This window comes from Paecilomyces variotii (genome assembly GCF_004022145.1).
Source record: "Paecilomyces variotii strain CBS 101075 chromosome Unknown C8Q69scaffold_1, whole genome shotgun sequence".
Classification (NCBI taxonomy): Eukaryota; Fungi; Ascomycota; class Eurotiomycetes; order Eurotiales; family Thermoascaceae; genus Paecilomyces; species Paecilomyces variotii.
In genome coordinates this window covers 3,466,591-3,492,751 of record NW_021167140.1, presented here as the reverse complement: position 1 = coordinate 3,492,751, position 26,161 = coordinate 3,466,591, and the positions used below count along the sequence as shown (strand labels likewise).

The 26,161-nt window shown below is 50.4% G+C and overlaps 10 protein-coding genes across 10 annotated transcripts; 7 read left to right on the top strand and 3 right to left on the bottom strand.

Annotated features, from left to right (window-relative positions):
• Positions 1-17: 17 nt before the first annotated feature.
• Positions 18-2,226, top strand: C8Q69DRAFT_44573 (WD40-repeat-containing domain protein). Its single transcript, XM_028629083.1, has 5 exons — positions 18-282; positions 359-456; positions 511-1,159; positions 1,222-1,781; positions 1,852-2,226. The coding sequence occupies exons 1-5, from the start codon at positions 147-149 to the stop codon at positions 1,873-1,875; spliced, it is 1,467 nt and encodes a 488-aa protein (XP_028489641.1). The 5' UTR covers positions 18-146; the 3' UTR covers positions 1,876-2,226.
• Positions 2,227-2,875: 649 nt separating this feature from the next.
• On the top strand, positions 2,876-9,646 carry C8Q69DRAFT_44618 (hypothetical protein). The gene is made up of 8 exons (XM_028629114.1): positions 2,876-3,118; positions 3,217-3,281; positions 3,361-4,025; positions 4,157-4,257; positions 4,307-4,997; positions 5,064-5,549; positions 6,742-8,841; positions 8,898-9,646. Exons 1-8 carry the CDS (start codon positions 3,015-3,017, stop codon positions 9,507-9,509), a joined length of 4,824 nt encoding a protein of 1,607 aa, XP_028489640.1. The 5' UTR covers positions 2,876-3,014; the 3' UTR covers positions 9,510-9,646.
• Positions 9,647-10,141: 495 nt separating this feature from the next.
• On the bottom strand, positions 10,142-10,894 carry C8Q69DRAFT_453288 (hypothetical protein). The gene has a single exon (XM_028629616.1). It carries the CDS (start codon positions 10,866-10,868, stop codon positions 10,296-10,298), a length of 573 nt encoding a protein of 190 aa, XP_028489639.1. The 5' UTR covers positions 10,869-10,894; the 3' UTR covers positions 10,142-10,295.
• A 61-nt stretch (positions 10,895-10,955) lies between these two features.
• On the top strand, positions 10,956-13,175 carry C8Q69DRAFT_44388 (putative acetyl-CoA hydrolase Ach1). Its single transcript, XM_028628956.1, has 4 exons — positions 10,956-11,400; positions 11,534-11,774; positions 11,857-12,822; positions 12,888-13,175. The coding sequence occupies exons 1-4, from the start codon at positions 11,258-11,260 to the stop codon at positions 13,113-13,115; spliced, it is 1,578 nt and encodes a 525-aa protein (XP_028489638.1). The 5' UTR covers positions 10,956-11,257; the 3' UTR covers positions 13,116-13,175.
• A 1,076-nt stretch (positions 13,176-14,251) lies between these two features.
• Positions 14,252-14,951, top strand: C8Q69DRAFT_453277 (hypothetical protein). The gene has a single exon (XM_028629614.1). The coding sequence runs from the start codon at positions 14,668-14,670 to the stop codon at positions 14,887-14,889; it is 222 nt and encodes a 73-aa protein (XP_028489637.1). The 5' UTR covers positions 14,252-14,667; the 3' UTR covers positions 14,890-14,951.
• A 30-nt stretch (positions 14,952-14,981) lies between these two features.
• Positions 14,982-16,544, top strand: C8Q69DRAFT_44287 (hypothetical protein). The gene is made up of 4 exons (XM_028628876.1): positions 14,982-15,224; positions 15,295-15,422; positions 16,066-16,125; positions 16,339-16,544. Exons 1-4 carry the CDS (start codon positions 15,126-15,128, stop codon positions 16,412-16,414), a joined length of 363 nt encoding a protein of 120 aa, XP_028489636.1. The 5' UTR covers positions 14,982-15,125; the 3' UTR covers positions 16,415-16,544.
• An 89-nt stretch (positions 16,545-16,633) lies between these two features.
• On the top strand, positions 16,634-19,004 carry C8Q69DRAFT_44280 (hypothetical protein). The gene is made up of 2 exons (XM_028628873.1): positions 16,634-18,209; positions 18,262-19,004. Exons 1-2 carry the CDS (start codon positions 17,074-17,076, stop codon positions 18,788-18,790), a joined length of 1,665 nt encoding a protein of 554 aa, XP_028489635.1. The 5' UTR covers positions 16,634-17,073; the 3' UTR covers positions 18,791-19,004.
• Positions 19,005-20,299: 1,295 nt separating this feature from the next.
• Positions 20,300-21,801, top strand: C8Q69DRAFT_453268 (Gpr1 family protein). Its single transcript, XM_028629613.1, has 2 exons — positions 20,300-20,932; positions 21,018-21,801. Exons 1-2 carry the CDS (start codon positions 20,685-20,687, stop codon positions 21,571-21,573), a joined length of 804 nt encoding a protein of 267 aa, XP_028489634.1. The 5' UTR covers positions 20,300-20,684; the 3' UTR covers positions 21,574-21,801.
• On the bottom strand, positions 21,802-22,810 carry C8Q69DRAFT_453266 (hypothetical protein). The gene has a single exon (XM_028629612.1). The coding sequence runs from the start codon at positions 22,637-22,639 to the stop codon at positions 22,010-22,012; it is 630 nt and encodes a 209-aa protein (XP_028489633.1). The 5' UTR covers positions 22,640-22,810; the 3' UTR covers positions 21,802-22,009.
• Positions 22,811-23,064: 254 nt separating this feature from the next.
• Positions 23,065-25,260, bottom strand: C8Q69DRAFT_453261 (enolase). Its single transcript, XM_028629611.1, has 6 exons — positions 24,982-25,260; positions 24,717-24,925; positions 24,325-24,620; positions 24,019-24,256; positions 23,506-23,956; positions 23,065-23,446 (listed from the first exon to the last, which is right to left on the bottom strand). The coding sequence occupies exons 2-6, from the start codon at positions 24,883-24,885 to the stop codon at positions 23,212-23,214; spliced, it is 1,389 nt and encodes a 462-aa protein (XP_028489632.1). The 5' UTR covers positions 24,886-24,925; positions 24,982-25,260; the 3' UTR covers positions 23,065-23,211.
• Between the last annotated feature and the right edge of the window lie 901 nt (positions 25,261-26,161).

Below are 26,161 nucleotides of genomic sequence, written 5' to 3'. Positions count from 1 at the left end.
GATCCAGGTACTCCCACCTGGAAGTTTACGCAGTAAGTCTCCCGACAAAAAACACTTCTACGTTGCTTTCTTCTGCGAGACGGGGCCAGATACCTTCAAATGGACTACATCGGCAAGAAATCTCTGGAAGTACATGCAGATGCTGGATGGTGGGGGAGAGTGATGCCTATGGCCTCGTCACTTCCCCTCGTTGCGTTGAATATGATTGGAAGATCGATCCGTTGCTGATCCAGGATGATAGATGCTTTGGCGATAAGGGAGATGTCGAAGATATCACAGAGGGTACGTTCTTGGAACTTATTTCTACCTGCCCTTCTGTTCTGGACCGCGCAAACTAATGTGTGCTGCCGCATCCTAGCCGATATTATCTCAACCGTCGAGTTCGACCACACCGGTAATTACCTAGCCACAGGAGATAAGGGTGGAAGAGTGGTGCTGTTTGAGCGAAACGAAACGGTAGCGACCCCCAGATCGTCTTTGTGGACAGGATTGTTCTGATCACCCCCACAGAAAAAGACATGCGAATACAAGTTCCACACAGAGTTCCAGTCGCACGAGCCGGAATTCGACTATCTAAAATCGTTAGAGATCGAAGAAAAGATCAACAAGATAAAATGGTGTAGACGACAAAACGCTTCCCACTTCCTCCTCTCAACCAACGACAAGACGATAAAGCTGTGGAAAGTGTTCGACAAGTCGCTGAAGGTGGTCGCGGAGAACAACCTCTCGTCAGAACTGACTCCTGGCGGAGCTGTGGGAGGAGGTGGTGCTCCTCGCACACCGCGTGTGTCGTTCAAGGACCCCTCCGCGTTGAAACTCCCCCGAATGACGCACCACGACACCGTCGTTGCAGCCGTTCCCCGAAGGACCTATGCGAATGCCCACGCCTACCACATCAACAGCATATCCGTGAACAGCGATGGCGAGACATTCATCAGCAGTGACGATCTACGAATCAACCTATGGAATCTGAATATTCAGGACCAGAGCTTCAACATTGTCGATATCAAACCAGCTAATATGGAGGAGCTGACAGAGGTGATTACGGCTGCAGAATTCCACCCGACCAGCTGTAACTGGTTCATGTACGCGAGTTCCAAGGGAACGATCAAGCTCGCAGACATGAGGCAGAGTGCATTGTGCGACCAACACCAGAAACGTAAGTCATAAACCCAAGCAGGCTTTTTGGTGGTGGGCACAACTGATATTTAATTACTACAGTGTTCGAACAAGAAGAAGATGCCTCCTCCCGTTCTTTCTTTTCCGAAATCATTTCCTCCATTTCTGACGTTCGATTCTCTCATGATGGTCGCTACATCCTTTCGAGAGATTACCTGACCGTGAAGATCTGGGATGTCAATATGGAGAGACAACCAATCAAGACAATTCCTATCCACGAACATCTACGACCCCGTCTATGCGACACATACGAGAATGATAGCATCTTTGATAAATTCGAGGTCGTCTTCTCGGGCGATGCCGAAAACGTCATGACCGGAAGCTACAACAACAACTTCATGATTTACCCGACGGATCCTAATAAAGACACGGAGGTGGTATTGCAGGCGGATAAGTCCGCTTTCAAGGCGAAGAAGGTCGGAGTGCCAACTCCGATCAACAAGAATGGCAAGAAGGGTGGCTCGAGAGCTGGGAGCCCTGCGGGACCTGGCTCACGCATGAGGAAGGAGACCGACGCGGACCAGATCGATTTCAACAAGAAGATCCTACATATGAGCTGGCATCCGTTTGAGGATAGTATTGCAATCGCCGCGACCAACAATGTAAGTTTCCCACTTCCTGGCACACTCAGCATGGCTTGGTTCAATTGCTGTGAAACTAATCGTCTTCTAGCTCTTCGTCTTCTCTGCACTCTAAGCAGTCACTTTCTGGCAATGATGTGATGGATTGATGTCAGTTATTGACGGGACGTGGGGCGATGAGCGACCTTGAAGGTCGATATGATGGATATAAGGCCTGATACGAAGATAAAATGGTAGAGCAACAGGGACAGATTCAATCCAAGTTGCCAGTTCAGATAAACCTGGAATTCGGTCCATACCTTTCTCTTGCCTTTCCCTCAACTATTTTTTTCGGTCCATTGCCCCTTTGTCATCCTCCCCGCCGTTTTCCTTTGCGTGGTCTTCAGATATTTGTCAAGGCGTTATCTCTGGAGCCGGGGAGACGCTGGACTTTCATTTCCCAAGTCCACCCCTCAACGCGTCTCCCATCTCCCCAGAGTGTACTGCGCTTCTAGTAACACCGCCTAGCTTATAACTCTTGGATGTATCCAGATGCTTGGACGCCGAAATCATTGCGATGGTGGGGAACATAGAAAACAGGCTACGAAACCCGGTTCCACATCACGGTTTGGAGCAGAGAAATACATTGCATGTGTTCGATCATTAGAGATTATGCAGCTCCTTTTAGAATATACTTTCTGCTAAGCGGACAATAAGTGTATAGTTAGTTATTCCTTGGATTATTGCTTCTCTACTCTACTTTTGTCGGCGCCGAGTATTTCCCCAGAGATGCCGACCGAGCCAATCAACGATGGGCGGCATATTATGACCGGAAAATCATGACTCCGACCAACAGGCACTTTTCCGGATAAGGCTTAGTAGGATGAAGTCCTGACCACCGCCCTCCAGGGCCGACCCGTGATCGGTCGCGCGCAAACCATCGTCACTAATGGTTGCTTGCTCCGAGAATCCTCCTTCTCTTTCACTTTGATTCATCTATTACTAACTGCCCTCTCCTACTCAGCACGGGGTCTGGCAGGGAATACTGGTTATATGTCTTATCCCTCACTTTTCTAGATTCCTGCAGCGATGTTCCTGTTATAGATCCTTTGGGAACCCAAAGACCAGATCCAGCGAGAGAACATTCAAGAGCAGAGCTTATTGCAAGGCCAGCTCGGCCCGATCCTTACGACCCCTTCCTTTTCCTTTTTGCGCTGTTGAGACAACGCAAGGCTAGATCTTTGTGTGTCTTGAGATCAAGTTCATGCGTTGATAATGAATCCTTCTGGTAATGATAACTGGCACTCTGCCGGGGGGCCGCCTTCGCACCCGGGGATGGACCAGTTAAACCAACAGCCACGGCCCCTGGGGTCGTTTGGGTATGTGCTCTCCCTCACATTGGCTTTGCGCATTAGAGTCATCTGTCCATACCTATGAAAAAGGCCTCTGGCTGACTTTCCGTTTTCACTGTGCACAGTCAAAACCCGCCTCAGCAAGGACCATCTTCACAACCTGCGGGGCCCGTTCTACCGCCTCCAGCTGGTAAGAAATCGACCATCTCCATTTCTAGGAGCGCAAATAGAGTCTCGGGATTCTGGCTGACTTGTAAATTTGGTACTAGGTCCTTACCACCCTGTAAGCCAGCCTTCTGGCCATTCGTTGCCCGGTTTGGCGGAATTAAGCCAAGGCCCTGGTCCGCACCAACCGCCTCCGTTTGGACAACATCCGCAAGGCCCTTCTCATAGTGCTGGCCATTCACTCCCTGGAATCGGTCAGGCGATGCAGCATCCTTCACCGCAGCCGCTGAATCGAGAGCGCGAAAGAGACTCCAGGGAGCGCGAGATGATCGAGAGACAGCGGCAGGAGGAGATCGTACACCGGGAACGGGAGCAGCGCGAACGAGAGAGGGAACAACAGATACAGCAGATGGAACGCCAACAGCGGGAGCAGCAGCACCATCCTGTCCAGAGCCACACGGGTTCGATCCCGATTCACCAGCCCGTCGCCTCGAAAGTTCCCAACTCGATTCACGGACCGAATGGACTCCTCTCGAACCTCGGTGCAAACCCGCCGCCAAACCCGCCGCAGAGCGCGATGCAGTCTTCTGGTGGCCCGGGTGGTATGTACGGTCCGCAGATACAGCATGGCGAAGGAACGCCTAGACCATACATGCAGCATCCTCCTCAAGGACCGCCGGGGCAGCCGATGCTTGGTTATAACGGCCCAGCTCCTCAGATTCCCGGAGGCGTTGCAGCTTTAGCGCAGGGCCAGCAGCCCATTCTCAATGTGAGTTCGGACCTCTTCATATGGTGCCCCTCATATTCTCTCTTCGCGGCGTTCGTGATGGGAGAGCACTATATGCAGCACCGAAAAACTTGGGTGAAAATGAGACTAAGCTTTTACTGATATATTCGTAGGATGCGCTGAGCTACCTTGACCAGGTTAAGGTGCGCTTTGTCGACCAGCCCGATGTGTATAACAGATTCCTCGACATAATGAAGGACTTCAAGAGCCAAGCGTGAGTACTCTCCCCACCTGTCTGTGCGAATATTGCCTGACTCTTGTAGTATCGATACCCCAGGAGTTATCCAGCGAGTTTCCACGCTTTTCAACGGCCATCCCGCTTTGATCCAAGGATTCAATACCTTCCTCCCCCCGGGTTACCGGATCGAGTGTGGGACGGAGGACAACCCCGATGCGATTCGCGTAACAACGCCGTCGGGAACGAATACTCTGTCAATGACGCGCCCTCGTCCTTCCATGGAGTCCGCTGGTGAGTTGGGTCCTTCGGGTGGACTTCATCCTGGTCGTCCTGATTACTATGATCAATCTCGTCCTGGCTGGCAACAGGCTCAGCACCAGCCACAGCAGGGCGGAATTCCCCCTTCATACTCTCCTGGTGCTCGTATGATGGGACCCGGAATCTACGGGCAGCAAGGCCAAAACCAGCCTCAAGACGCGCATTACGAATATCAGAGCCAGCAGGAGCAACAGGCCTCTGCCGCGGCCCTTGCCCACCAGCAGCAGGAGCGTGGGGTTTCGCAGCTCCAGAGTGCCGTGTCAGCGGCCGCCGGTGGCGCTGGGCGTCCATCCATGATGCAGGCTTCCCCCGGGGCAGCCCAGGGTCCTGGCATCACTCAGCCTATGAGCAGTTTGGCTGGCATCGGATCTGGGATGCTCCAAGGCTCTCAGACCGATCTCAACAAGCGTGGTCCTGTTGAATTCAACCATGCGATCAGCTATGTTAACAAGATTAAGGTTAGCGGACGCGAGACACGTTGACATAGGATTGTAGATTGAGGGCTAACCGTGATTTTTTGTTAGAATCGCTTTTCTAGCGCCCCCGAGATCTACAAGCAATTTCTTGAGATTCTGCAGACTTATCAGCGCGAGTCAAAACCCATTCAAGACGTTTATGCTCAGGTAACGCAGCTGTTCAATACTGCTCCCGATCTTCTCGAGGACTTCAAGCAGTTCCTCCCAGAATCTGCAGCACACGCCAAGCAGCAAGCACAGGCTGCCCGCCAGGCAGCGGAAGATGCTGCTCCTGTGAGCAATGTCCGTGGAGAACCGGGATATTCCACTGCTGGTGTTTTGGCACAATCTCAGACGCCTAGCCGCGATGTAAAGATGCCACCACTGGGCCAATTCAACGTCAAAGACTCTGCAAAGGACAGTAAGAAGCGTAGAGGCGGGCCCGGTGCCCCTGGCACTCTGGGTTCAGTCCCGGGGCCTTCGACAGTGGACGCTGCACGGATGACAGATGCTCAAGCTCGGGCGCAGGGACTTCAGGTCGGAAATGTCAATAAGGTAAGTGAATTATTGTTCTCTTTGTTCTACGTCGAATGGAGCCGGTCAATGGTGGTGTTATTCATGAATGGCCTCAATGGCGTGTTACTCTCGCATCGAGTCATACATCGGGAAATACGACATCCCACTTCAGAACTCAACCTGCAGCGCGACATATTCTCTGCTACAACATACGTTCCACGCTGCGATACTTCCTCCAACCGTCTTGACCTTTTTCTTCACTATCTTCAAAAACTCGCAATCCAACATATCCACCTTGCTGGCAAGGTGAGATCTTCAGAGATCTCGAACGCGGCGAGTTCATTTTCTTTCTCCGCCTCCCCCTCGTGAGATCCTTGCTGGCCAAGGATCTGAACCATCGCCAACTCCGACTTCTCCAACAGAATGGCTCCCAGAAAGCCTGCGCCCGCCAAAAAGGCGGTGCCAAAGGGGGCAACGACCCCCAAGACAGCCACGAAGAGGACTGTTGGCAAGAAATCCCCAAAGACGGCATCATCTGAGGTGCCTGCTGCCAACCAGGGCACGGCCTCAGGGGGTTCGTCTTTGCCTCGGAGAACGACTCGGTCGATGACGGCCAGGCAGAAGGCGGGGGTCGCGCCAGCAAGCAACACCGCTTCGCCGGTCGAAGTGGTGGTCCCTCCTCTCGCGGAACAGTTACAGGTTCCGCGGAGGGACACTGGCAAGAGGGTGAGGTTCCTCCTCCCAGAGGAGCCAAGCCCCAGCCCCCAGCCTGAGCCTGCGCCCGAACCGTCCAGGAAGAGGAAGAGGGGACCAGAGACTCCATCTCCGGAGCCAGAGAGCCAGGGAGGCGAGGGAGGGGAGGGAGAGGGGCCAAACAAGCGGCCAAGAATCTACAATCTCGACCCCGATGTCGCAGTGATCGGGATGTTTGTCCTGAGGGAGGTGGCCCCTGTCACCCCAGTCAATCGTGCCATCATGGAGTGGCTCATGAAGACGGGGCCACCAACCCCTCTGCCATTGAACATCCTGGACGCATCCGAGGATGAGGACGATTCCGAATGAGCAGCCTCTTCGTCGAAGGCCGGCAAAGGGGCTGTTCGTTGCGGGCGACGAACAGCCCCCTGAACACCACGTGGAACGTTACCATCAATTGACCGGCGCCATTCTTTCAATTCATTTTGTCTTTTGTTGTTTTAGGTCCCATGCGCTTTGCTAATGTCCTTTCTTCAAGCGTGCCAAGGTCCATCATACAAAGCCAACGCAGATTGAGGCCCCTGCAGTATCACCAACTCTTGTTCCCGCTCTTCCAGAGCCAATTCCACCTACGTTCTCACTGACGCCCAACCATGACGAGTTCGCTTTCTTTGATCGTGTCAAGAAATTCATTGGAAACAAGCAGACCTTCAGCGAATTCCTCAAACTGTGCAACCTATACTCGACCGATCTCATTGACAGAAACGTTCTTGTGAAGAGAGCGGCTGGGTTCATCGGCTCCAACCAAGAACTCATGTCGTGGTTCAAACGTTTCATGCACATCGATGATCCAGAGGACAAGGTCATAGATTTGAAGCCCAAGCAGGACTCTGGCGTTGTCAACCTCTCTCATTGCCGTTCTCTGGGACCAAGTTACCGTCTGCTCCCCAAGCGTGAGCGCCAGAAGCCTTGCAGCGGCCGCGACCAGTTGTGCTACAGTGTGCTTAACGATGAGTGGGCATCTCATCCGACCTGGGAATCCGAGGACTCTGGCTTCGTTGCGCATCGTAAGAACCAGTTTGAGGATGCGCTACATCGGATTGAAGAAGACAGACACGACTATGATCATCACATTGAAGCGTGCACCCGTACTATCCAACTCATTGAGCCCATTGTCCAGCAACTGCTAGTCATGTCGGAAGCGGAGCGTGCTGCATTCAAGCTGCCTCCCGGACTTGGTGGACAGAGCGAGTCAATCTACCAGCGTGTCATCAAGAAGATTTACGATCGCCAGAGGGGACAGAAAGTCATCCAGGACATGTTCGAGAGGCCGTGCCACATTCTACCTATCGTCCTCTTCCGCCTCAAACAGAAGTGCGAGGAGTGGAAGGCTAGCCAGCGCGAGTGGGACAAAGTTTGGCGTGAGCAGACGCAGAAGGCTTACTGGCGTAGTCTGGATCACCAGGCGATCGCCAGCAGGGGTAGCGACAAGAAGCTCTTTGTGGCCAAGCACATTCAGCATGAGATCCAGGCAAAGTTCGAGGAGATCAGGAACCTCCGCAAGAGTGGCTACCAGGTGCCCAAGCACCAGTTCGAGTTCGCCTTTACGGACCCGGCCGTTATTGTCGACGCTACTCACTTGTTACTCATCTTCATCGATCGCAACTCTGCTGGCTTCGGGTCTGATCCCCAGAGGGTGATGGCATTTATCAAGGACTTCATCCCCATCTTCTATGGTATGGATCGTGACACTTTCCACATGTACATGAACGAGGTCTCCAATGACACGTCTCCGGCGGAAGAAGTCGATGAAGAGAGCGTGGCTCCCGAAGACGTTTCGACTATCCGCGGCAGGCGTGCTGTCAACGGGAAGAAGTTGGATCTTCTTCGTGACGTCCTGGAGCGTCGCACCGAGAGATCTAACCGTGGCGACAAGGAGGGCAGTGCCTCTGTTAGCCGCGACGGAACTCCTGATGCCGTGCTGATTCCGTCGACCCCCATTCCGGATCCCACGGAGCCGTTCGACGTTGCAGAACTCAAGTGGATGGAACACCCTGGCCAGGGCAACTTCAACCAGCAGCGAGAATACGCTCTTAATGAATCGTATGGGAAGAAGGTCCATCATCTGTATGCCAACCTCAACATTTATTGCTTCTTCCGCACCTTCGAGATCCTCTATTCTCGCTTGTTACGCATCAAGCTTCACGAGAAGGATGCGCACGAGGATGTCCGTCGCGCACTCCTGCCCAAGGCCGCGCATGACCTCGGCATGATCGACAAGTTGCCTACTGATTTACTGTATGACTGCGACCCGAAGGCCAACTTCTACCAGCAGATCGTGCGCATGTGCGAGGAGGTGATCAAGGGAGACATGGAGGTGTCTCACCTGGAGGAGACTCTGCGCCGATACTGGCTGAAGAGCGGATACCAGTTGTACAATCTGGAGAAGATGCTTGCTGGTATTGCTCGATTCGCTGGTGGGATTTTCAACAGCGATCCCAAGGATAAGAGTGTCGACATCATCAACCTGTTCTTTAAGGAGCGAGACCGGGAGGAGACGACACACAACCAGGAGATTCAGTACCGCAAGCAGGTGGAGAGGCTCGTGAAGGATAGCGATATCTACAGGATCACCTACGTAAGTATTCTCACCGATCCTTCCCGTGGGCGCATGGCTGACCGCAAACCCTATAGGACCCTGCTACCCAGCACGCGAAGATTCAGCTCATGACGGCCGAAGACAGCACGCTGGAGAACGAAGAGCTCAGCCAGGAGGCACGCTGGTCGTACTACGTTTCCGCCTACACGATGCGCGATCCGACCGAAGGGGTTCCGTTCTCTCAGATGCGTATGCCGTTGCTTAAGCGCAACCTTCCGCCCAAGATGGAGCAGGACGAGGAATACAACCAGTACTACCGTCGTCTGGTCAACCACGATGGCCTTGTGATTCGCATCTGCGCCAACAGCTACCACATCCTGTACGAGCCCGGTAGCTACGACTGGTGGTGGCGTCCACCGGCGCGCACTCACGAGTCGGCGGAAGAGAAAGCGCGAGGGGAAGCGGCCGTCAAGGAGCGCCGTCGGGACCGGTTCATGGAGAAGTTTGTCAACAACCCCAGCTGGGCGCACGGGCTGAGCAAGGACGAGGTGGACGAATCGAACCAGCGCTTCCGTTCGTGGATCCAGGGGCCCGACGCTGGCGAGTCTGCTGGCGCGGAGAAGCCGGAGGAAGCGCAGCCGAAGGAGAAGGAAGACACTGAGATGGCTGATGCCGAGCAGCCATCAGCGTCGGAGAGCAAGGAGTGACGGTTGGGGCCATAGTAGGGCGTTCACGTGACTTTATCTGGATCATACGAGGGTTGCTTTTGATTTGCACCATAATACCGCCATGTATCATGCATTCTTCCTATTTTCTTTGTGCCTCTCCTTTTGTTATCCTTTTTCTTGTGTTCTTCCAACGGGGACTTGGACCAGGAGTTGATTGATCCCGCCGGCTGTGGGAGGTTTAGGACCGTCGTGCGAGGCTGGGGGAGGCCCCTGCATGTCCGGTACTGAACCTTGTCTCCCACCAGCAGAATGTTATCCCCTCCGCGGGCGGTCCACAGTGGCGCCACTGATCTGGGGAGAGAGCAGGAGCAGAGAGGGGGGGAGGTGGAGGGACATGTAACAGCTGGGGGAGTTGTGGGGGTGCTCTGGGGAAAACACGGGCTGGAAAGGAGTCGTGGACTCTGGCATCAGGACATATATTGTGTGTAAGGAACCGAACCGAATGTACCGAATGTATTCTAGGGCATGTTTTCTCTTTTTTCTTGTGTTTTCTTCTTTCTTCTTTTGTTGACCGCCATGTGTCTTTTCTGTTCTGAAATTGATGGAACCGGGATCCATTGTACGATACGATGAGTATTACTATATTCTACAGGGTGCCACTCGTATTATTCTTCCTGCATTGTTTCGCTAGCATTGGCTGTTCAGGGGTAGTGATCAATAATAAAATCACCAGTAGTATGCAACTAGCAGTATGTAACTAGGTAGCAAGCAGTAGTAACTAATAATAATCACCATAGCTAACGAGGGTGATACTACTACTACTACCTATCCAGGATCCTCGGGAAGGCCGTAGCAGAGCTCCGTGTGTCCGAGAGAAGATAGCCGAAGGAACCGATTTCCATCCAACGCCCCGGTGGATTCGGTGTGGACCACGGGACGGCGGCAATAATGTCGACGGTGTTCACTTGACTCGAAGTAATGTATTTTTTGCCCATCAGAGGAGGGGGGGGGGATGACTTCAATGATATATACTGGGAGACTCCGGGGTAATAATACAATAATTGAAAATCGGATGAAATCAGAGCAAGTGAGAAATACCATAAATAAATAATTGAAGGCGATCGATTGGAGCAGGACAAAAGCCGGGGATCTGCCGCGGGTCCGGCCGGCCGTTCTGGTAGGCCGAAATTCCACCGGGCCGGCCTTTACGTCACTGTGTGGTTTTTTTTGTTTTTGCCACGAGAGAGAGAGAGAGAGAGAGAGAGAGAGAAAGAAGATGGAGAGATAGAGGGAATCAGAGGGGCAGAGAGAGAGAGAGATGAAAGGGAAGAAGGGAAGGGGGGGTGATATAATAGTATGATGTCGAATTGAGTCGCGTTGAGTCCATGATAGGATCATATGGTAGTTATATATGGAACCAGCTTTTATTTTTACCAATTATTATTCAAGTCAATTTAATTAATATTTATTATTCTAGACTAATCTAATTATTTATGAATCTATACAATACGGTAATTAATTAATTATCTACTATCTACCAATACGGACTAAAATCAACTACCTGCTGCTCCCGGATTCCCGCTCCCCTCCCATCCGCCTTCGTTCGGCCATCTCCACCTTTTTTTTCAATCTGCCCGTGGGGATTTGCTCCCTTTTTTCCTTTTTCTTGCGCCCCCCTCTCTGTCCTGCCTCTCTCTCTTCCTCCATATCCTCTGATTCTTTTCTCTTCTTCTTCTGGTTCTGACCATCTCCCCTCCAGTACTCGTGTGGAGTCGTTGTGAACCATCATGGCTGCTTCCGCCCTTCTGAAGAGCCGTGTCCAGCGGGCTTCGTTCCTGAACAAGCTGGCCAAGCCCGAGGACCTCATCGACCTCTTCCCCAATGGCACCTATATCGGCTGGTCCGGTTTCACGGGTGTGGGATATCCCAAGTGAGTGATGACCACCTTCTCATCCCATCGATACATATACCTATATACTATATGATATATCATTGTATATGTACGCAGGGCAGCTCGCGCGGCGCAACGGAAGCTAACAGGCAATTTTCTTGCGCGCTTTCAGGAAGGTTCCCACTGCTCTCGCCGACCATGTCGAGAAGAACAACCTCCAGGGTCAGCTCAAGTACAACCTCTTCGTCGGTGCCTCCTCCGGCGCGGAGACTGAGAACCGATGGGCCAAGCTCAACATGATTGAGCGCCGTAGCCCTCACCAGGTCGGCAAGGAGATTGCCCGCGGTATCAACAACGGTAACATCAAGTTCTTCGACAAGCATCTGAGCATGTTCCCCTCGGACCTGGTCTATGTAAGTAATCAACCCGACAGAGCAGAGCAGAAGAGAGAGCCACTGAGGTCAAGATCGAGTGGCTAACAAGCAATGATAACAGGGCTGGTACACCAAGGACAAGCCTGGCAACAAGCTCGATGTGGCCATCATTGAGGCTTCTGCCATTACCGCCGATGGTGGTATCGTTCCCGGAGCGTCCGTGGGTGCCTCTCCCGAGCTCATCCAGATGGCCGAAAAGGTCATTATCGAGGTGAACACGGCCAGCCCGTCGTTCGAGGGTCTGCACGACATCACCATGTCGGATCTCCCCCCCGGCCGCAAGCCCTACTTGATCATGGCTCCGGAGGACCGTATCGGTACCCCCTACATCCCCGTCGACCCCGAGAAGGTCGTCGCCATTGTCGAGTCCGACTACCCCGACATGACCTCTCCCGTCGCTCCCGAGGACGAGGTCTCCCAGGGTATTGCCAGCAACCTGATCGAGTTCCTGCAGCACGAGGTCCAGCACGGCCGTCTGCCCAAGAACCTGCTGCCCATCCAGTCCGGCATTGGTAACATTGCCAACGCCGTCATTGGCGGTCTGAGCAAGGGCGGTGCCAACTTCAGCAACCTGAAGGTCTGGACTGAGGTGCTCCAGGACTCTTTCCTGGACCTCTTCGACAGCGGCAACCTGGACTTCGCCACGGCCACCTCCATCCGTTTCTCCCCCGACGGATTCAAGCGTTTCTACGACAACTGGGAGCGCTACGCCGGCAAGCTGCTCCTCCGATCCCAGCAGGTCTCCAACTCGCCTGAGATCATCCGTCGTCTGGGTGTCATCGGTATGAACACTCCCGTCGAGGTCGACATCTATGCCCACGCCAACAGCACCTGTGTCATGGGTTCGCGTATGCTGAACGGTCTCGGTGGTTCCGCCGACTTCCTCCGTAACTCCAAGTACAGTATCATGCACACTCCCTCCGTGAGACCCAGCAAGACCGACCCCACTGGTGTCTCCTGCATCGTCCCCATGGCTACCCACGTTGACCAGACTGAGCACGACCTCGATGTTATCGTCACTGAGCAGGTAAATCAATCTCATTTTCTCATCAATGGCGAAATCGAATTCCCGCATGCTAACTACCGATATAGGGTCTGGCTGATGTCCGTGGTCTTTCTCCTCGTGAGCGTGCCCGCGTCATCATCAAGAAGTGCGCCCACCCCGACTACCAGCCCATCCTGACCGACTACTTCGACCGGGCCGAGTTCGAGTGCTTGAAGAAGGGTATGGGTCACGAGCCCCACATGCTCTTCCAGGCCTTCAAGATGCACCAGAACCTGGCAGAGAAGGGATCCATGAAGATCACCTCCTGGGAGTAAAGTCTTGGCTGGGTTTTGGTTCTAGTTCTGGGAAAGCGAGTGCATGAGTTTGGGCATGTATACTATACAATTCTTTTTTTTTTTTTTTTTGAGTTATGATCGAGATCTCTAGCGTAGATTTCAAAGCCATCGGTCTTTTCTGTTCCGCCGTCGTATGGAACTAGAAAATTTCATTGCATTTTCTTTTTGGATATCCAGTTGAATGAATGCTTGTCGTGACACGCAAACAGACATGATTTCAGCCTTGGGAATATGACATCCTTCCCAAATTACGTTCGTAAACCATATCTCCTCCCCAACAAGAATCAGATTCCAATCTGATGTTTTGGATATTCTCAATCCATCATCATCATCCATACAGACGTCGAACCCCGCGTCGGAAGGATCTGCCAGATACGGAAAAGCATACCTACGAAACTGGGAAGCTTCCAGCGAAACAGAAGGGAATAATAATACATTTTATCGAATCAGCGGAGTCATTTTCCAGCTTAGTTATTATTGATATTGACACAGTAACTAACTAGCACGGTTGATTTTACCCGCAAGCATAAGCATACAGCAGGACGGGACATTGGTCCGTTCCGTTCCTCCCGAGACACTATTACTGATATAACTACCTAGCTGAGTGAGTACATATGAATGATTTCTTAAATGAGTGATAACATGCGAATGTAATCCGGCTCCGAAGTAAGAACACGTACAAAGAGTGTGTTATGTTCATGTCGTGGGCAGACGAACTCCCATCTCACTACTAACTTGGCTATCCCGTTCCATTTGAACTTGTCAGTCATGAGTGAGCGAAGCGGTCATCGGCAGCCTCCGAAGCGGGCGCTAGGCTCCATATCTGCCAGTAACTACATAATAATACCGAGGTAGTCAATGTCAATTGGATGTCATGACTCTCATGATCGATTAAGGACAAAGTCAGCCTGACGCGAGGACGATTCTGACGTGCCAGAGTGGCGTTACCATTTCAACTTTTTGGCCGGGAAAGAGAGATCAAGCTCCGTCGATGGCGTCTCGGTCTTATTCCTGTTCTATTTTTTCTGCTTGTCTATATAATTTCCTTTCCATGAGATATGATTGTGATTATTCGACATTTGAGATAGTTACTATGTAGTTAATAATACTCCATCTATTAATAATATGTAACTTAACAGGATCCATTAGGTAGTTAATTCTCCTTCTGAGTGACATGCGGGGGACACCCGAACGCAGGGACCTTTTCGGATCGTCGTTGTTCGACCGGCAAGCCGAGAATCAATAATTAGAAAAATTGAACTAGTTGATTGATTGGATTTCGGCTTCCCAGCCCTGAGGCGTCGATCAGACCACTTCGGTTCTTAGTTGACTTCTCTGCGCTACTCTCCCGGTTTTTCCCTACGCGAAGCTCAGCCCAGCTCTATTCCGTCTTTTCTGATGGGTTGGTTTCCCCCGTATTTTGTTCGTTGGATGATTTGGGGAAGATGGATTATTGGTTCGCTTTCCTCTTCCTCCACCGACTGAACAATAATCGGGGCCATTGTGATTCGACCATCCGAGTCAGGAGACTATGGTATGGTACGTATTGAGCCTCTTCTTGTTCTTGTTCACTGACCTGACATGTCTGCGGTTGAAGACTTCTACTAACTATCTACGTAGTACGGAGTATACCGCTCTGCGGTGCCTGATCGTGCCTGTCTATCGTCATGTTGTATCTCGGCTTCATGCATCACCCGGTGGTGTGGTCGAGCTCTGGCCATGTGTTCTGCCTATCCATGTCATGCCAGATTGACTGAATGTATGTATGGACCGTATATACGGATGAATGAGTATATAGTATATATATACCCCATGATGTTCTTTTCCTTCTGGTACCTATTCATCAGAGACAATTGTCTATTTGATTATCATCATCAAGTTAGTTCACTATCGGGTGTATACAACTACCTCATCTCTCTATAAAGAAGATATTACCTCACACACATACACACACACAAGTCGGAGATCGACTTGAAACAACCGGCACACATGGCATCCCGGACGGCACAAACCGCAGCAAAGTCTGCGAAACGACAGAATGAGTTTGGAGCTGATCTCTGGGTGAAGGATCAGTCCAAGACCTATAGAGTATGTTCTCGCTCGTACCAATGTTGATTTGATACGTATCTGAAACTAATATGGTGTTGTTGGCATGTAGCATCCCACAGGTGGTCGTGGCATGTTCGCGGGTCTTCAGGACGCGAAACACTACAATGTCGAGGGTGGATGGGCGAAACGAGCCCCGGATGAGAGGCCGGGTTTCTTCTCATGGCTTTATAATAGGATGTAAGTAGGCCTTGTTTTTTCTTTTTCTTTTGACGATTTCTTGTCTTCACAAAAGGCAAAGTTTTACCCATCTATTGTTTGGTTTTCTGCAAATGATCACGGATGAACATTCGTTTTCAGTTTGACAACCGAAATCGAAGGGTCTAGCTGGCGGCAGATGCGGGCGTGGGCGACGATGATGATGGCAACGGCAGCGGCAGCGAGGGAGGAAAGCAAGATGAATCTCCAACCACATACGAGACCGATCTTGGAGCCCGTCAGAGTTCCTATCTCAAGAACGCAATCGCCATCTCCCATGGCAGCTCTAGCGATGCGGATGAGGCAGAATGCCCAGAGACGAACCATGACCACCATGGCATATCCATATCCATATCCATCGCCTTTTCCCTTTCTCGCTCCTCTATCACAAACTACTGCTCTTCGCCGTCACCGTTCCTACCCACGTCCCCGTCGACTGCCTGCTCGCGCTGCCATGCCCCCGTCGTCAGCAGCAACAACCCGCCTTAAACTTCCCGTTCCTCAAGTTTTGACAAAAACATTTCCGCTAACCGTTGTCTCTCTTGCTCTCGCGGCTGCAACAGCGTCTTGGGTGGTGTCTATCGTCCTACGTCCGATTAGTCATTTCCACCTTTCGTCGTCGTCGTCGTCTACATCAGCGTCGTCCCCCCTGGCTGACCCGACCAGCCCCAGACGACCTACGACTGCAATTCCGCCCCCTCATCAGATCTACGATGAAGCAATGTACAAGGACCCTGCATTCAGCGCTCTGATGACAGAAGAATCGGGCAGCCATCTTTCCCTTGGACCCGTTGCTTGTTTCTTTCTTCCTTCCGCAGGCGAGGAACAGCATGTGTTGCGCGAGCGATATGATTATTCTTTCTGGGTGGATGGGATGGATAGCTGAGTGAGTGGGCAGCTTGGAATGGATATTTGATGGGCTGATTTGGAAATATGCATTGCATTGCTTCTCTGAGTTTGCTTTTGCGTTTTAATCTGGTCTTGTCTTTAGCGGCGTCGTTTGCATTCGCGTGGCTGTGGTTATTTGTAGATGATTATTTATTGTTTGATGAACTTGTTCTGGTTATGTGGAGTATATGATGGAATACAAGATAAATATAGTATCAGGGACTCGAGTCAGATGTACTTCCTATCCCTGTATATCACGAGCATTGTCGGCTCAAGATAGCATGATTCAGATCTACAACTAGATAAATCCAGCCAATCATCACTGCTTACGCGATACTCCGAAAGCGGACAGACGATCATGTGGGCGGTGAAGCAACCTGATGAGGGGCACTGCCCAAAGGAGCCTAGCGAAGCGGCAGAAAAGCGTCCCGCTCCCGATAATTTTTGGCAGGAAAATCTTTCCTTTGAGAATTGCGGGGGAAGAAGATATCCGTCGTGAAATTCGTTCTTTTGACGTCCTGAGGCTGGCTGGTCTTGCAGTCTAGATTAGATACCGAGACTTGAGTTCCGCACTCGTTCGTCAGAGTACGATTTCGTTTTCCCAATTTTGAAAAAAAAGAAAGTGACGGTTTATCTTTCCCGGTCATAACTCCCTTCGTCATGGCTGCTGCTACTAACAATGCTGAGGCCGCGCCTCACGAGACTTTCGATACGATCTTGACGCTGGATTTTGGGTCGCAGTAGTATGTTTCCTCTCTGGGTGATTTTGCTATCCTATCTGGGTGATTTATTTATGCGATTTACTTCAAATGCGGCTGGCTGGACTTCATACGACTCCTTCGTGACATGCTCTGACTCACTGATCTTTCATAGTACTCACCTTCTGACCAGAAGGCTCCGTGAGATCAATGTCTACTCTGAAATGCTGCCCTGCACCCAAAAGCTGGCCGATCTGGGATGGAAGCCATCTGGTATCATCCTGTCTGGCGGCCCGTACTCCGTCTACGAGGAGAACGCCCCGCACGTCGACCCGGCTTTCTTCGAACTCGGTGTCCCCATCCTGGGAATCTGCTACGGACTGCAGGAGATCGCCTACCGATTGGACAAGACCAACGTCGTCGCTGGTGTCAAGAGAGAATATGGCCATGCTGACCTGAAGGCCACCAGATTCGGTGCCAAGGTCGACCCCCTGTTCGAAGGTATTGCTGGTGATATGACCGTGTGGATGTCCCACGGTGACAAGCTGTCTAAGCTGCCCGAGGGATTCCACGTCGTTGGTACCACGCAGAACTCCGAGTTCGCTGCCATTGTCCATGACACCAAGCCCGTGTACGGTGTGCAGTTCCACCCCGAGGTCACCCACACCACGCACGGTACTCAGCTGCTCAAGAACTTCGCGGTTGGCATCTGCGGCGCCAGGCAGAATTGGACTATGGCTGAGTTTATCGGTCAGGAGATCAACAAGATCCGCAGCCTGGTTGGTCCTGAGGGTCAGGTCCTCGGTGCCGTTAGCGGTGGTGTTGACTCTACTGTTGCTGCTAAGCTGATGAAGGAGGCTATTGGCGATCGCTTCCATGCTGTGCTGGTCGACAATGGATGCATGCGTCTGAACGAGTGCGAGCAGGTCAAGAAGACTCTGAGTGAAGAGCTCGGTATCAACCTCGTGGTGGCCGATGCCGGTGACCAGTTCCTGGAGGGCCTGAAGGGTGTTGAAGACCCCGAGGCCAAGAGGAAGTTCATCGGTGGAAAGTTCATCGATGTCTTTGAGGAGGAGGTCAAGAAGCTCGAGGCGCAGAACTCTGGAAAGATCCAGTGGTTCTTGCAGGGAACTCTCTACCCTGATGTTATTGAAAGTCTGAGCTTCAAGGGTCCTAGTGCGACGTGAGTGTAACTGCATTTGTTTGGTTGAGAGATAGTTGCTGATTCGTACCAGCATCAAAACGCACCACAACGTCGGTGGTCTGCCCAAGCGGATGACAGAGGGCCAGGGTCTCAAGCTGATTGAGCCTCTGCGCGAGCTGTTCAAGGACGAGGTCCGAGAACTGGGCAGACAGCTCGGTATCTCTCCTGAGCTTGTTGGCAGACACCCCTTCCCCGGTCCCGGCCTCGCCATTCGCGTGCTTGGCGAAGTGACCAAGGAGAAGGTCCGCATGGCCCGTGAGGCCGACCACATCTTCATCTCGATGATCCGCGAGGCTGGTCTCTACGACGAGATCGCCCAGGCCTATGCCGCTCTGGACCTGTCGAAGGCCGTCGGTGTCATGGGCGACAAGCGTGTGTACGGCCACATTGTCATCCTGCGCGCCGTGTGCACGACCGATTTCATGACTGCCATTCCTTACCCCTTCAGCCACGAGTTCCTCACCAAGGCCTCGACGCGCATCATTAACGAAGTGCACGGCGTTTGCAGAGTTGCGTACGATTACTCTCAGAAGCCCCCTGCTACCATCGAAATGGAGTAAGAGTAAATTTCTGAACCAATAGGCATCACCATCCATCACTTTCTGTGGATATAAAATATAACCGGGAAAGAGGGACCATTCAAAGGAGCGGAGATTATTTGTTTATTTCGGAGTTCAGTTGTTTTTTTTTTTATTTATATCGTTATTATTCATGCATAGAGAACCAATCTGCATTGCTTATGAGAAAATTTATGTCTTCGAGGAATCATGCAGAAACATAGGACTATACATATAATCTATGCTCTTTTCAGACTATTTATCCGTGCACTTATGTTTGAATCTCACATTGAAAGAATTCTTGAATGAAATGATGATTTATCTGGAGCGGGATCAAGAATAAGCTTTTATCTCTGTATCCCGCTCTTGGGAGCGAACCATGGAAAGAAATTATCTTGTTCACGTCAGAATCCTAACGACGGTAGCAGTAAATGACATACCCAAGGAAGCTGCCATGTCTCGCGAGAGCTCTGTGGCGATCAACTGATATGCTGAATATTTTACACCTGCTCCATTTCTGGGACTCGAGTCCAACCGGAAAAGCCGGAAAATATGGGAGCTCTTGTCAGACTAGATGGACGCTTTGGGAATAATAGTGCACGATTAGTAGGAGATTTGTTGCATTAATCGTTTATTAGTAGCGTTATTACTCCGTATATATCGTCTATTCGACTATCTAGCACCAACAGACGAGCTGTTATGTATTATTGAGATGGGACGACCACTCGGGGTTCGTATGGTAGTATATCACTGAAGGTTGTCAAACGAAAAGAGGTTACAGATTTCCTCTTACTTGATATCACTCCATACTCCAGACTAGATAGCCTTACCATGCGCCATCCCCAGACATATAAGATTAAGATCCTGCAAGGTCGATGCGGGGTAGATCGAAACCCGCAGAAACGTCAATCACGATGTAGATCCCCATACCTGATACTGTAATACAGAATGAAGATGTCCACTTCGGCTGGCGTTCCCGCTGCGTGGCGACACCAGTACCCGGTGGAGAAACTCATGCAATCTTATTAGATGCGGATGGAGCCGAGAGCGGTCGACTCGGATAAGATGACGCGAGAGCGAAGGATGTCGTTTTCTTCTTCGTTTGAGCGGAGATGGCTGGGATGATACGTAATGGAGGATAGTATATAGACAGAGGGTCGTGTTCATGTAGGATGGTTCCTTTGACAATTCTCTTCTATGGAGTAGAATTCACTTGCGAAAAATAGTTCTCAGCAGCTGGTTAGTCCATAGATGTTTAAGATGCCTAGATGAAGATAGAGTCTTTGTATGCGTTCAATCACATCAGTACTAAACCCCAGAATCCCCCCCCCCCCCCCCGGACCTAATAAGTCATTGGAGATCTTCCGTCATTTCCGATAAGCTGACGCTGCACCCTGCAGACCTATCAGAAACAGGAACCGTTCATCCAATTCGATTGTTTTCCAGATAAAAAGACGGATTAAGTGATTACCAGCTTTAGGGAACGTTCCAAGGCTTTCCCAAGGATATGACCGCTCGTGAGGAAGCCCATGTGATTCGTCCCCAGAAAGACTAGAAATATAAGTTCCATCTACGACCTACTAGAACGGAACTATATAGCATCATCGAAACGTTGCGGAGGTGGGGGACCAGACTCTACCACCCCGCATGTTCCCAGATTCCTTCCCCATGGCCCCCGGACAGAGATCGTAGAGGTAGTATGTGGGCGTACGGAAATGGGAGCGATGATAGCATTCCCTGCTTAGAGGTACTTGCTTATATAGCACGTATGTTCCCTGGTGCTCTCAGGGAGCAGAAGATGTGCGATCCCAGACCTCTTCCACTGCGTGATATCTGTGCCCCCCCCTTATTCGTGACGAAACAGAAGAGATAGTTCCCGTACTGCGCAATTCCCACCATGTCATTGCAGAATTCAGACGGAGGCCACTTCAATGGAAATGGAAAGGAAACAAACCCTGGGGGACATGGAAGGGTCTCACGATTCCCTCAGACAGTATCCAACGTCCCAATGCCGTCCACCCATCAGGCTACGGTTTCGCAAGTCCCATTTCCCCCGTATCAGAAACTTGCAAACCCTGGTCCTCTAGGCCTGCTTGGTTTCGCTGTCACCAGTCTCGTACTTGGTCTCTATGAGTGTGGTGTAGGGTGAGTTCTTTTCGAGGACAAGCAGTCCTCTATGGTACTAGTACTTACTTCATGCTCGCAAACTGACATGAACCCACTCTGCCAGATTACCAAACGAAAACCCTCAAGGAAACGTTGGACCAAACCAGGCTATACTCGGCCTTGCCATCTTCATGGGCGGAACAGCCCAGTTCATAGCTGGAATTATGGAATGGCGCGTGGGCAACACGTTCGGTACGACAGTTCACTGCTGCTATGGCGCCTTCTGGCTCAGTTATGCGATGTTTTTAATCCCATACCTCGACGTCAAGGCCGCATACAACAATGACATGAGAGCATACTCCTTCGCTATCGGCGTGTACCTGATCATCTGGTGCGCGGTGTCGTTTCTGTTTTTTATCGCGGCATTGAAGACCAACTTGACTATTCTCGCGGTGTTCTTCTTCCTTGTTCTGGCATTCCTGTTCCTCTCGATCGCCTCTTTTATCGAGACGGAGCATCCTGCCGCTAGTGTGAGAGTAAATAAGACCGGGGGGGCCTTCACGGTTATATGTGCAGCTTTGGCGTTCTATGCAGGTGGATCTGGGTTGATGCTGCCAGATACGACATTCGTGAGGTTTCCATTGGGGATTATTCCTCGCCATGACGATGAGGGTTCCTGAATTAATTTAATATGCTGGGAGTCGCACTAGCTTTGTACAACTGCGCCATCTGGACTCGGTGATTGATGAATGAGCCTTTGTTGTGGTATATATGTGATTCTATTTGTTGCGGGGGGGTAGTTTCATTGTTGTCGCGCGGGTCGATTCAATGGGGCTTGTACTGTACATTATTATATTGAAAGACCAAATGGGTGCTTCTAAAACCCTTTTACAGTGGAATTGTAAATCTACATATTTTGAGAGTGTTCCTAACTAAATCGGATATCGTAGTGGTAGTAGAATATTGCCCGAACCTGCTCAAGCTAACAAAGGGACAGTCATCATAAAAACCATGTCCCACAAGAAAGCACGAAAGTATTTACAGTAGAATATAAACAGCCATATACATCCAAGGACCCATACAACCAGGAAAGAAAAGCAACCACAAAATCTCTCATCACCTCGAAGTGGACGATCTCGACTCCCTCCTTCGCAGACTCTCAAGCCGATCCTCCAAGGAGGCATGTCGGCTGAGTGTACCATCCTCATCCCGATCCTGCACCGGCTCTGGAGAAGCAACCTCGCTCAGATTCCCGAACGGATCCGTATCTTCCCCGTCCTGATGGTGTCGAGCATTCTCTTTATTAGCCTCATATTGATCCTCCAGGGACCGACGTCGGCTGAGCCTCCCATCACCTCGATCCTGTACTGGTTCTGGAGAAGAGACTTCTGTCAGAGCTGCATTTGGGTCGTCTAGCCCTGATGATTCTTCATCCTGTTGGGGAGTATTATTATTATCTCTTTCGAGCCCCTTCTGGGGATGGTCAGAGTGACTATCATGGACATCGTCGTCATTTGTGCCATCGCTCTTCTTCTTCTTTTTGGTGCTGAAGATCTTGCGCAATGTTGAGAAGTGACACATGTTGGTGGTGGTATGATGTTCTTGTTTGTCTTCGTGGGTATGATTGTGGTGGTGGTGGTGGTGAATGCTTATTGTGAGGGGTGCTTTGACAAATGCGTATGTTTCGAGATACCACAGATAGCCGAGGATATTTGTTGCTTTGTTTTGTGTTTCAGTGAACCCCATTTGCTGGGATCGATACTTAGGTGGAGAAGGTTTAAGTATGGATGTTTCTTTTTTTCGTCTCGATCTCGTTTGGTTTGTCCGTATATTATCTGATAATGATAAGAAATGCCAGCCCTTTCTGTATTTATTTTTCTGGGGGTCAGATTATTTAGTGACGACATGATATGATTAGATCATTGCATCGCTTGCGCAAGACGACGCCGGCCTCTCCGCGTGTCGATCTGTGGATGATTCGGTCCCGAAGCTCATGATCGGTGGGAAATCCCTGATGCTCTAAGGTAGAAATCGTATGATCATCAACAGTGGCGTTGACGGATCGACCTATCGGATACTTCTCAGAGCTAAAGGATACTACTACTGTCATCAACAGTTACTAGTAATTACAAGCGAGGCATTGAGTGATTTCATTGATCACATGTATGATACCGTGAATTAGGTAGTTTGGATGGCTTTTAATTATCTGTTACTAAACATATTACCAGAGTAGAGTCATTCTTTTATCCCTATATCGACCATGATACTTCCGATATAAATGGCACATTGTGTTCGTCATTAAGCTGAACCTCAGCTCATCACGCACTCAACTTCTCTCCTGCATATACGTGGCCGCCTCTCTTGGAGATGATCTGGTCCTCTATGTCCATGAGGCGGTTATACTTAACGACGCGTTCGCCTCTGCAGGGACTGCCAGACTTGAGATGTCCGGCTCCGACACCAACGGCAAGATCGGCGATAAAGTCATCGGTCGTCTCGCCAGAGCGATGGGAGACGAAAACGCGCCATCCATAGCTGTATGCCTTTTGAGCGCTGTGTAGGTCTTCGAGTTAGTCGAAGGAGAAGGAAAGCAGTAGGAGCATGGTACTCACGCAGCAATTGCCTCACTGATGGTTCCGATTTGGTTAATTTTCAATAACATCGAATTGCACGCCTGGTGCTCCTTTGCTAGAGCAAGACGCTCGATGTTCGTTGCCAGCAGGTCATCGCCAACAAGTTCAACTGGACATGTCTTGTTGAATTCCTTCCAACTGTCCCAATCGTCTTGCGCGAAAGGGTCTTCCAGGAGAACTATCGGGTAATCCTTCAGGAGCCTATGGTAGAGGTCGATGAGCTCTTTTCTGCCCAGAGGCTCCGCCTGGTCACTCTTGAACCCGATGTCGTAGGCATCTTTCCTGAAGAACTCAGACGCCGCAGGATCGATGCCAAATTTCACTTTCCCTTCGTATCCAGCATTCTTGACTGCTGTCACAAGGAGGTCCAGTGCCTCGGTAGGGTGACGGATTGGAGGAGCAAAGCCGCCCTCGTCGCCAATTCCAGTTGCTAGTTGAATGGACCATCAGAATGATATCTCATTGAGGAGGATGGCGAATTGTGCAACTAACCAGCACTTCCAAACTTCTTCTTAATGACGCTTTTCAATTCTTGATACACCTCGCTTCCAATCTGGACAGCTTGAGTGATGGACTGGGCCCCAACCGGAGCGATCATAAACTCCTGGAACGCCATGCTATTTCCAGAATGCGCACCGCCGTTCAGAACGTTGAAAAAGGGCACAGGAAGCACGTATCCATTGGGCGTCGCACCTGTCTCCTGTCGTAGGAATTCATACAACGGTTCGTCCTATAAAACATAGCCATGAGTTAGAAGGAATAGAAAGAACTCTCCATTCAGAAGGAGATATCACAGACCCTCGCAGCAGCCGCAGCTCTCGCACACGCCATGCTAACTCCTAAGATAGCATTTGCTCCCAGATTACTCTTGTCCTTCGTCCCGTCAAGCTTTCTCATGAATGCGTCGATCTTGGCGAGATCACTTCGAACATCGAACTTCTGCTCGATCAATGCCGGTCCGATCACATGCTCCACGTTGTAGACTGCTTTGGTGACGCCGTTTCCGCCGTAGCATGCAGGATCACCATCGCGAAGTTCGATAGCTTCGTAATCACCCTTGGAGGCGCCAGAAGGAACTATGGCCACGAATTTTCCTACAAGCGACAAGAAAGGACATAATTGTTAGCTATACGGTATTGAAAGGAGATTCATATGATAGGACAAAAGTCGGGATGATCTGCGGTTGGTACCTTTCCCCGTACGAACTGTCACCCTGACAGTCGGCTTGCCGCGTGAATCCAGTCGCTGAGCAGCGCGGATTGAATAGATCATATTGGATGGATAGACTGATGCCGTTTCGGCCGGAGTTCTCGAAGGAGGGATGACAATTGACGGACCGAGGCTACCTTGGGGATCCATAATGTTCCAATGAGACAAGAAACTAACTTGATGTCCTTTGGTATGTTTTCACACGGAAATCGCTGGTCTTCCAGGACATCTTTAATATATCTGTAGACGGGTAAGGCGGATCGGGTGATCCGAATAATCAAGTCGTAATGCTTGACACAAACTATCGGATGGCATGATTCTGCCCCGCATGGATGGATTACTGGAGAGAATGTCCTACCGGGCACCACAGGAGGAGTAAAAGGTCATTGTTTTTTTTATCTCACTAGGATAAGGCAAAGATCTCTTACAGGGACAATTTACAGTAAAAACTATACCTGTGAACGTATTACTTGAAAAGGAGTTCAGTGTAAAACCTTTAAGAGTATGCTTATGCTATGACATCACAAGAGGTTGTTTACAAACAACCTTATCCGCCATTTGATTAGCGAGTACTACGGTCCCAGTACACCATCAATAAATTGGCTCCTCATGGAGTTTCCTTTTACACCACGCTTTGAGGAAACTGAAAGCTTTCCGAAGACAATAAACCCTCTCATTTCCCGAAGTTCCAAAGCTCCAGTCCAGCGATATGGTGGCTCTAGGAACCGATTCATCATGTCGTCAATGTAAACACATCTTCCAATTAGCCTGTATTGATCATTGGATATACTCTTAAGCATGCGAGCTGGCCTCTCTGTCGCGAAACCTTTTATTATCTTAGATAGCCGCATTTTGTCATCTTCCCGGACCAGTATCTAAGCAGATAGGACGGGTATTAGGCAAAAGTCCTAGTTTTTCATTAGAATGGTTCTTTAATTTTCTTTCCCCGTTACGTACTGCTGTGGTAAGGTCTAGGGATATCTGAAGAGACTTAATAGCAGCCCACTCTCGATAGTTAGAAAAACTTGTCATCCCTGCTTTCTCAAGATAGCACCCCTTGATAATACCGCATTTCGTCCTGGAAGGCACGTAGAGACAAAGTTCATCCATCGGGAAAAGAATTTAGAGGAAAGTTCTAATATGCCGCAGACTCAAACATTCCGGGGGAGATGCACTATCAGATAAAGAGTCTAACATATTACTTAATGCTCTTATTCATTTACCGTTACTGCCTTGATGCAATGATGCATGTAAAACCCGACAGGCCCGCCCTGATCTTCGCTGCCGCATACCATAGCAAGTCCCGGTCAAAATGTTGTCAAGAATCAACTCTGCATCCGACGTATCATGTGCCAAGCCTACTAGAAATGCGCCATGAGCACGTGGACTTTACAATCTGCATTCATCTACAATGCTATTCAATCGT

Bases quoted from the DNA above. Each gene is read 5' to 3' on its own strand.
- C8Q69DRAFT_44573 (XM_028629083.1), top strand. From the start codon at position 147: ATGGTGGGGGAGAGTGATGCCTATGGCCTCGTCACTTCCCCTCGTTGC. The intron at 457-510 runs GTAGCGACCCCC...TCACCCCCACAG, and splicing joins TGTTTGAGCGAAACGAAACG to AAAAAGACATGCGAATACAA. The intron at 1,782-1,851 runs GTAAGTTTCCCA...ATCGTCTTCTAG, and splicing joins CAATCGCCGCGACCAACAAT to CTCTTCGTCTTCTCTGCACT.
- C8Q69DRAFT_44618 (XM_028629114.1), top strand. From the start codon at position 3,015: ATGAATCCTTCTGGTAATGATAACTGGCACTCTGCCGGGGGGCCGCCT. The intron at 4,026-4,156 runs GTGAGTTCGGAC...ATATATTCGTAG, and splicing joins GCCAGCAGCCCATTCTCAAT to GATGCGCTGAGCTACCTTGA. The intron at 4,998-5,063 runs GTTAGCGGACGC...ATTTTTTGTTAG, and splicing joins GCTATGTTAACAAGATTAAG to AATCGCTTTTCTAGCGCCCC.
- C8Q69DRAFT_453288 (XM_028629616.1), bottom strand. From the start codon at position 10,868: ATGATCCTATCATGGACTCAACGCGACTCAATTCGACATCATACTATT.
- C8Q69DRAFT_44388 (XM_028628956.1), top strand. From the start codon at position 11,258: ATGGCTGCTTCCGCCCTTCTGAAGAGCCGTGTCCAGCGGGCTTCGTTC. The intron at 11,775-11,856 runs GTAAGTAATCAA...CAATGATAACAG, and splicing joins TCCCCTCGGACCTGGTCTAT to GGCTGGTACACCAAGGACAA. The intron at 12,823-12,887 runs GTAAATCAATCT...CTACCGATATAG, and splicing joins ATGTTATCGTCACTGAGCAG to GGTCTGGCTGATGTCCGTGG.
- C8Q69DRAFT_453277 (XM_028629614.1), top strand. From the start codon at position 14,668: ATGGTATGGTACGTATTGAGCCTCTTCTTGTTCTTGTTCACTGACCTG.
- C8Q69DRAFT_44287 (XM_028628876.1), top strand. From the start codon at position 15,126: ATGGCATCCCGGACGGCACAAACCGCAGCAAAGTCTGCGAAACGACAG. The intron at 15,423-16,065 runs GTAAGTAGGCCT...TCGTCGTCGTCG, and splicing joins TCATGGCTTTATAATAGGAT to TCGTCTACATCAGCGTCGTC. The intron at 16,126-16,338 runs GCAATTCCGCCC...GTGAGTGGGCAG, and splicing joins GCCCCAGACGACCTACGACT to CTTGGAATGGATATTTGATG.
- C8Q69DRAFT_44280 (XM_028628873.1), top strand. From the start codon at position 17,074: ATGTTTCCTCTCTGGGTGATTTTGCTATCCTATCTGGGTGATTTATTT. The intron at 18,210-18,261 runs GTGAGTGTAACT...GATTCGTACCAG, and splicing joins TTCAAGGGTCCTAGTGCGAC to CATCAAAACGCACCACAACG.
- C8Q69DRAFT_453268 (XM_028629613.1), top strand. From the start codon at position 20,685: ATGTCATTGCAGAATTCAGACGGAGGCCACTTCAATGGAAATGGAAAG. The intron at 20,933-21,017 runs GTGAGTTCTTTT...CCACTCTGCCAG, and splicing joins CTCTATGAGTGTGGTGTAGG to ATTACCAAACGAAAACCCTC.
- C8Q69DRAFT_453266 (XM_028629612.1), bottom strand. From the start codon at position 22,639: ATGGGGTTCACTGAAACACAAAACAAAGCAACAAATATCCTCGGCTAT.
- C8Q69DRAFT_453261 (XM_028629611.1), bottom strand. From the start codon at position 24,885: ATGGATCCCCAAGGTAGCCTCGGTCCGTCAATTGTCATCCCTCCTTCG. The intron at 24,621-24,716 runs GTACCAACCGCA...TGTCGCTTGTAG, and splicing joins GACAGTTCGTACGGGGAAAG to GAAAATTCGTGGCCATAGTT. The intron at 23,447-23,505 runs GTGAGTACCATG...AGACCTACACAG, and splicing joins ATCAGTGAGGCAATTGCTGC to CGCTCAAAAGGCATACAGCT.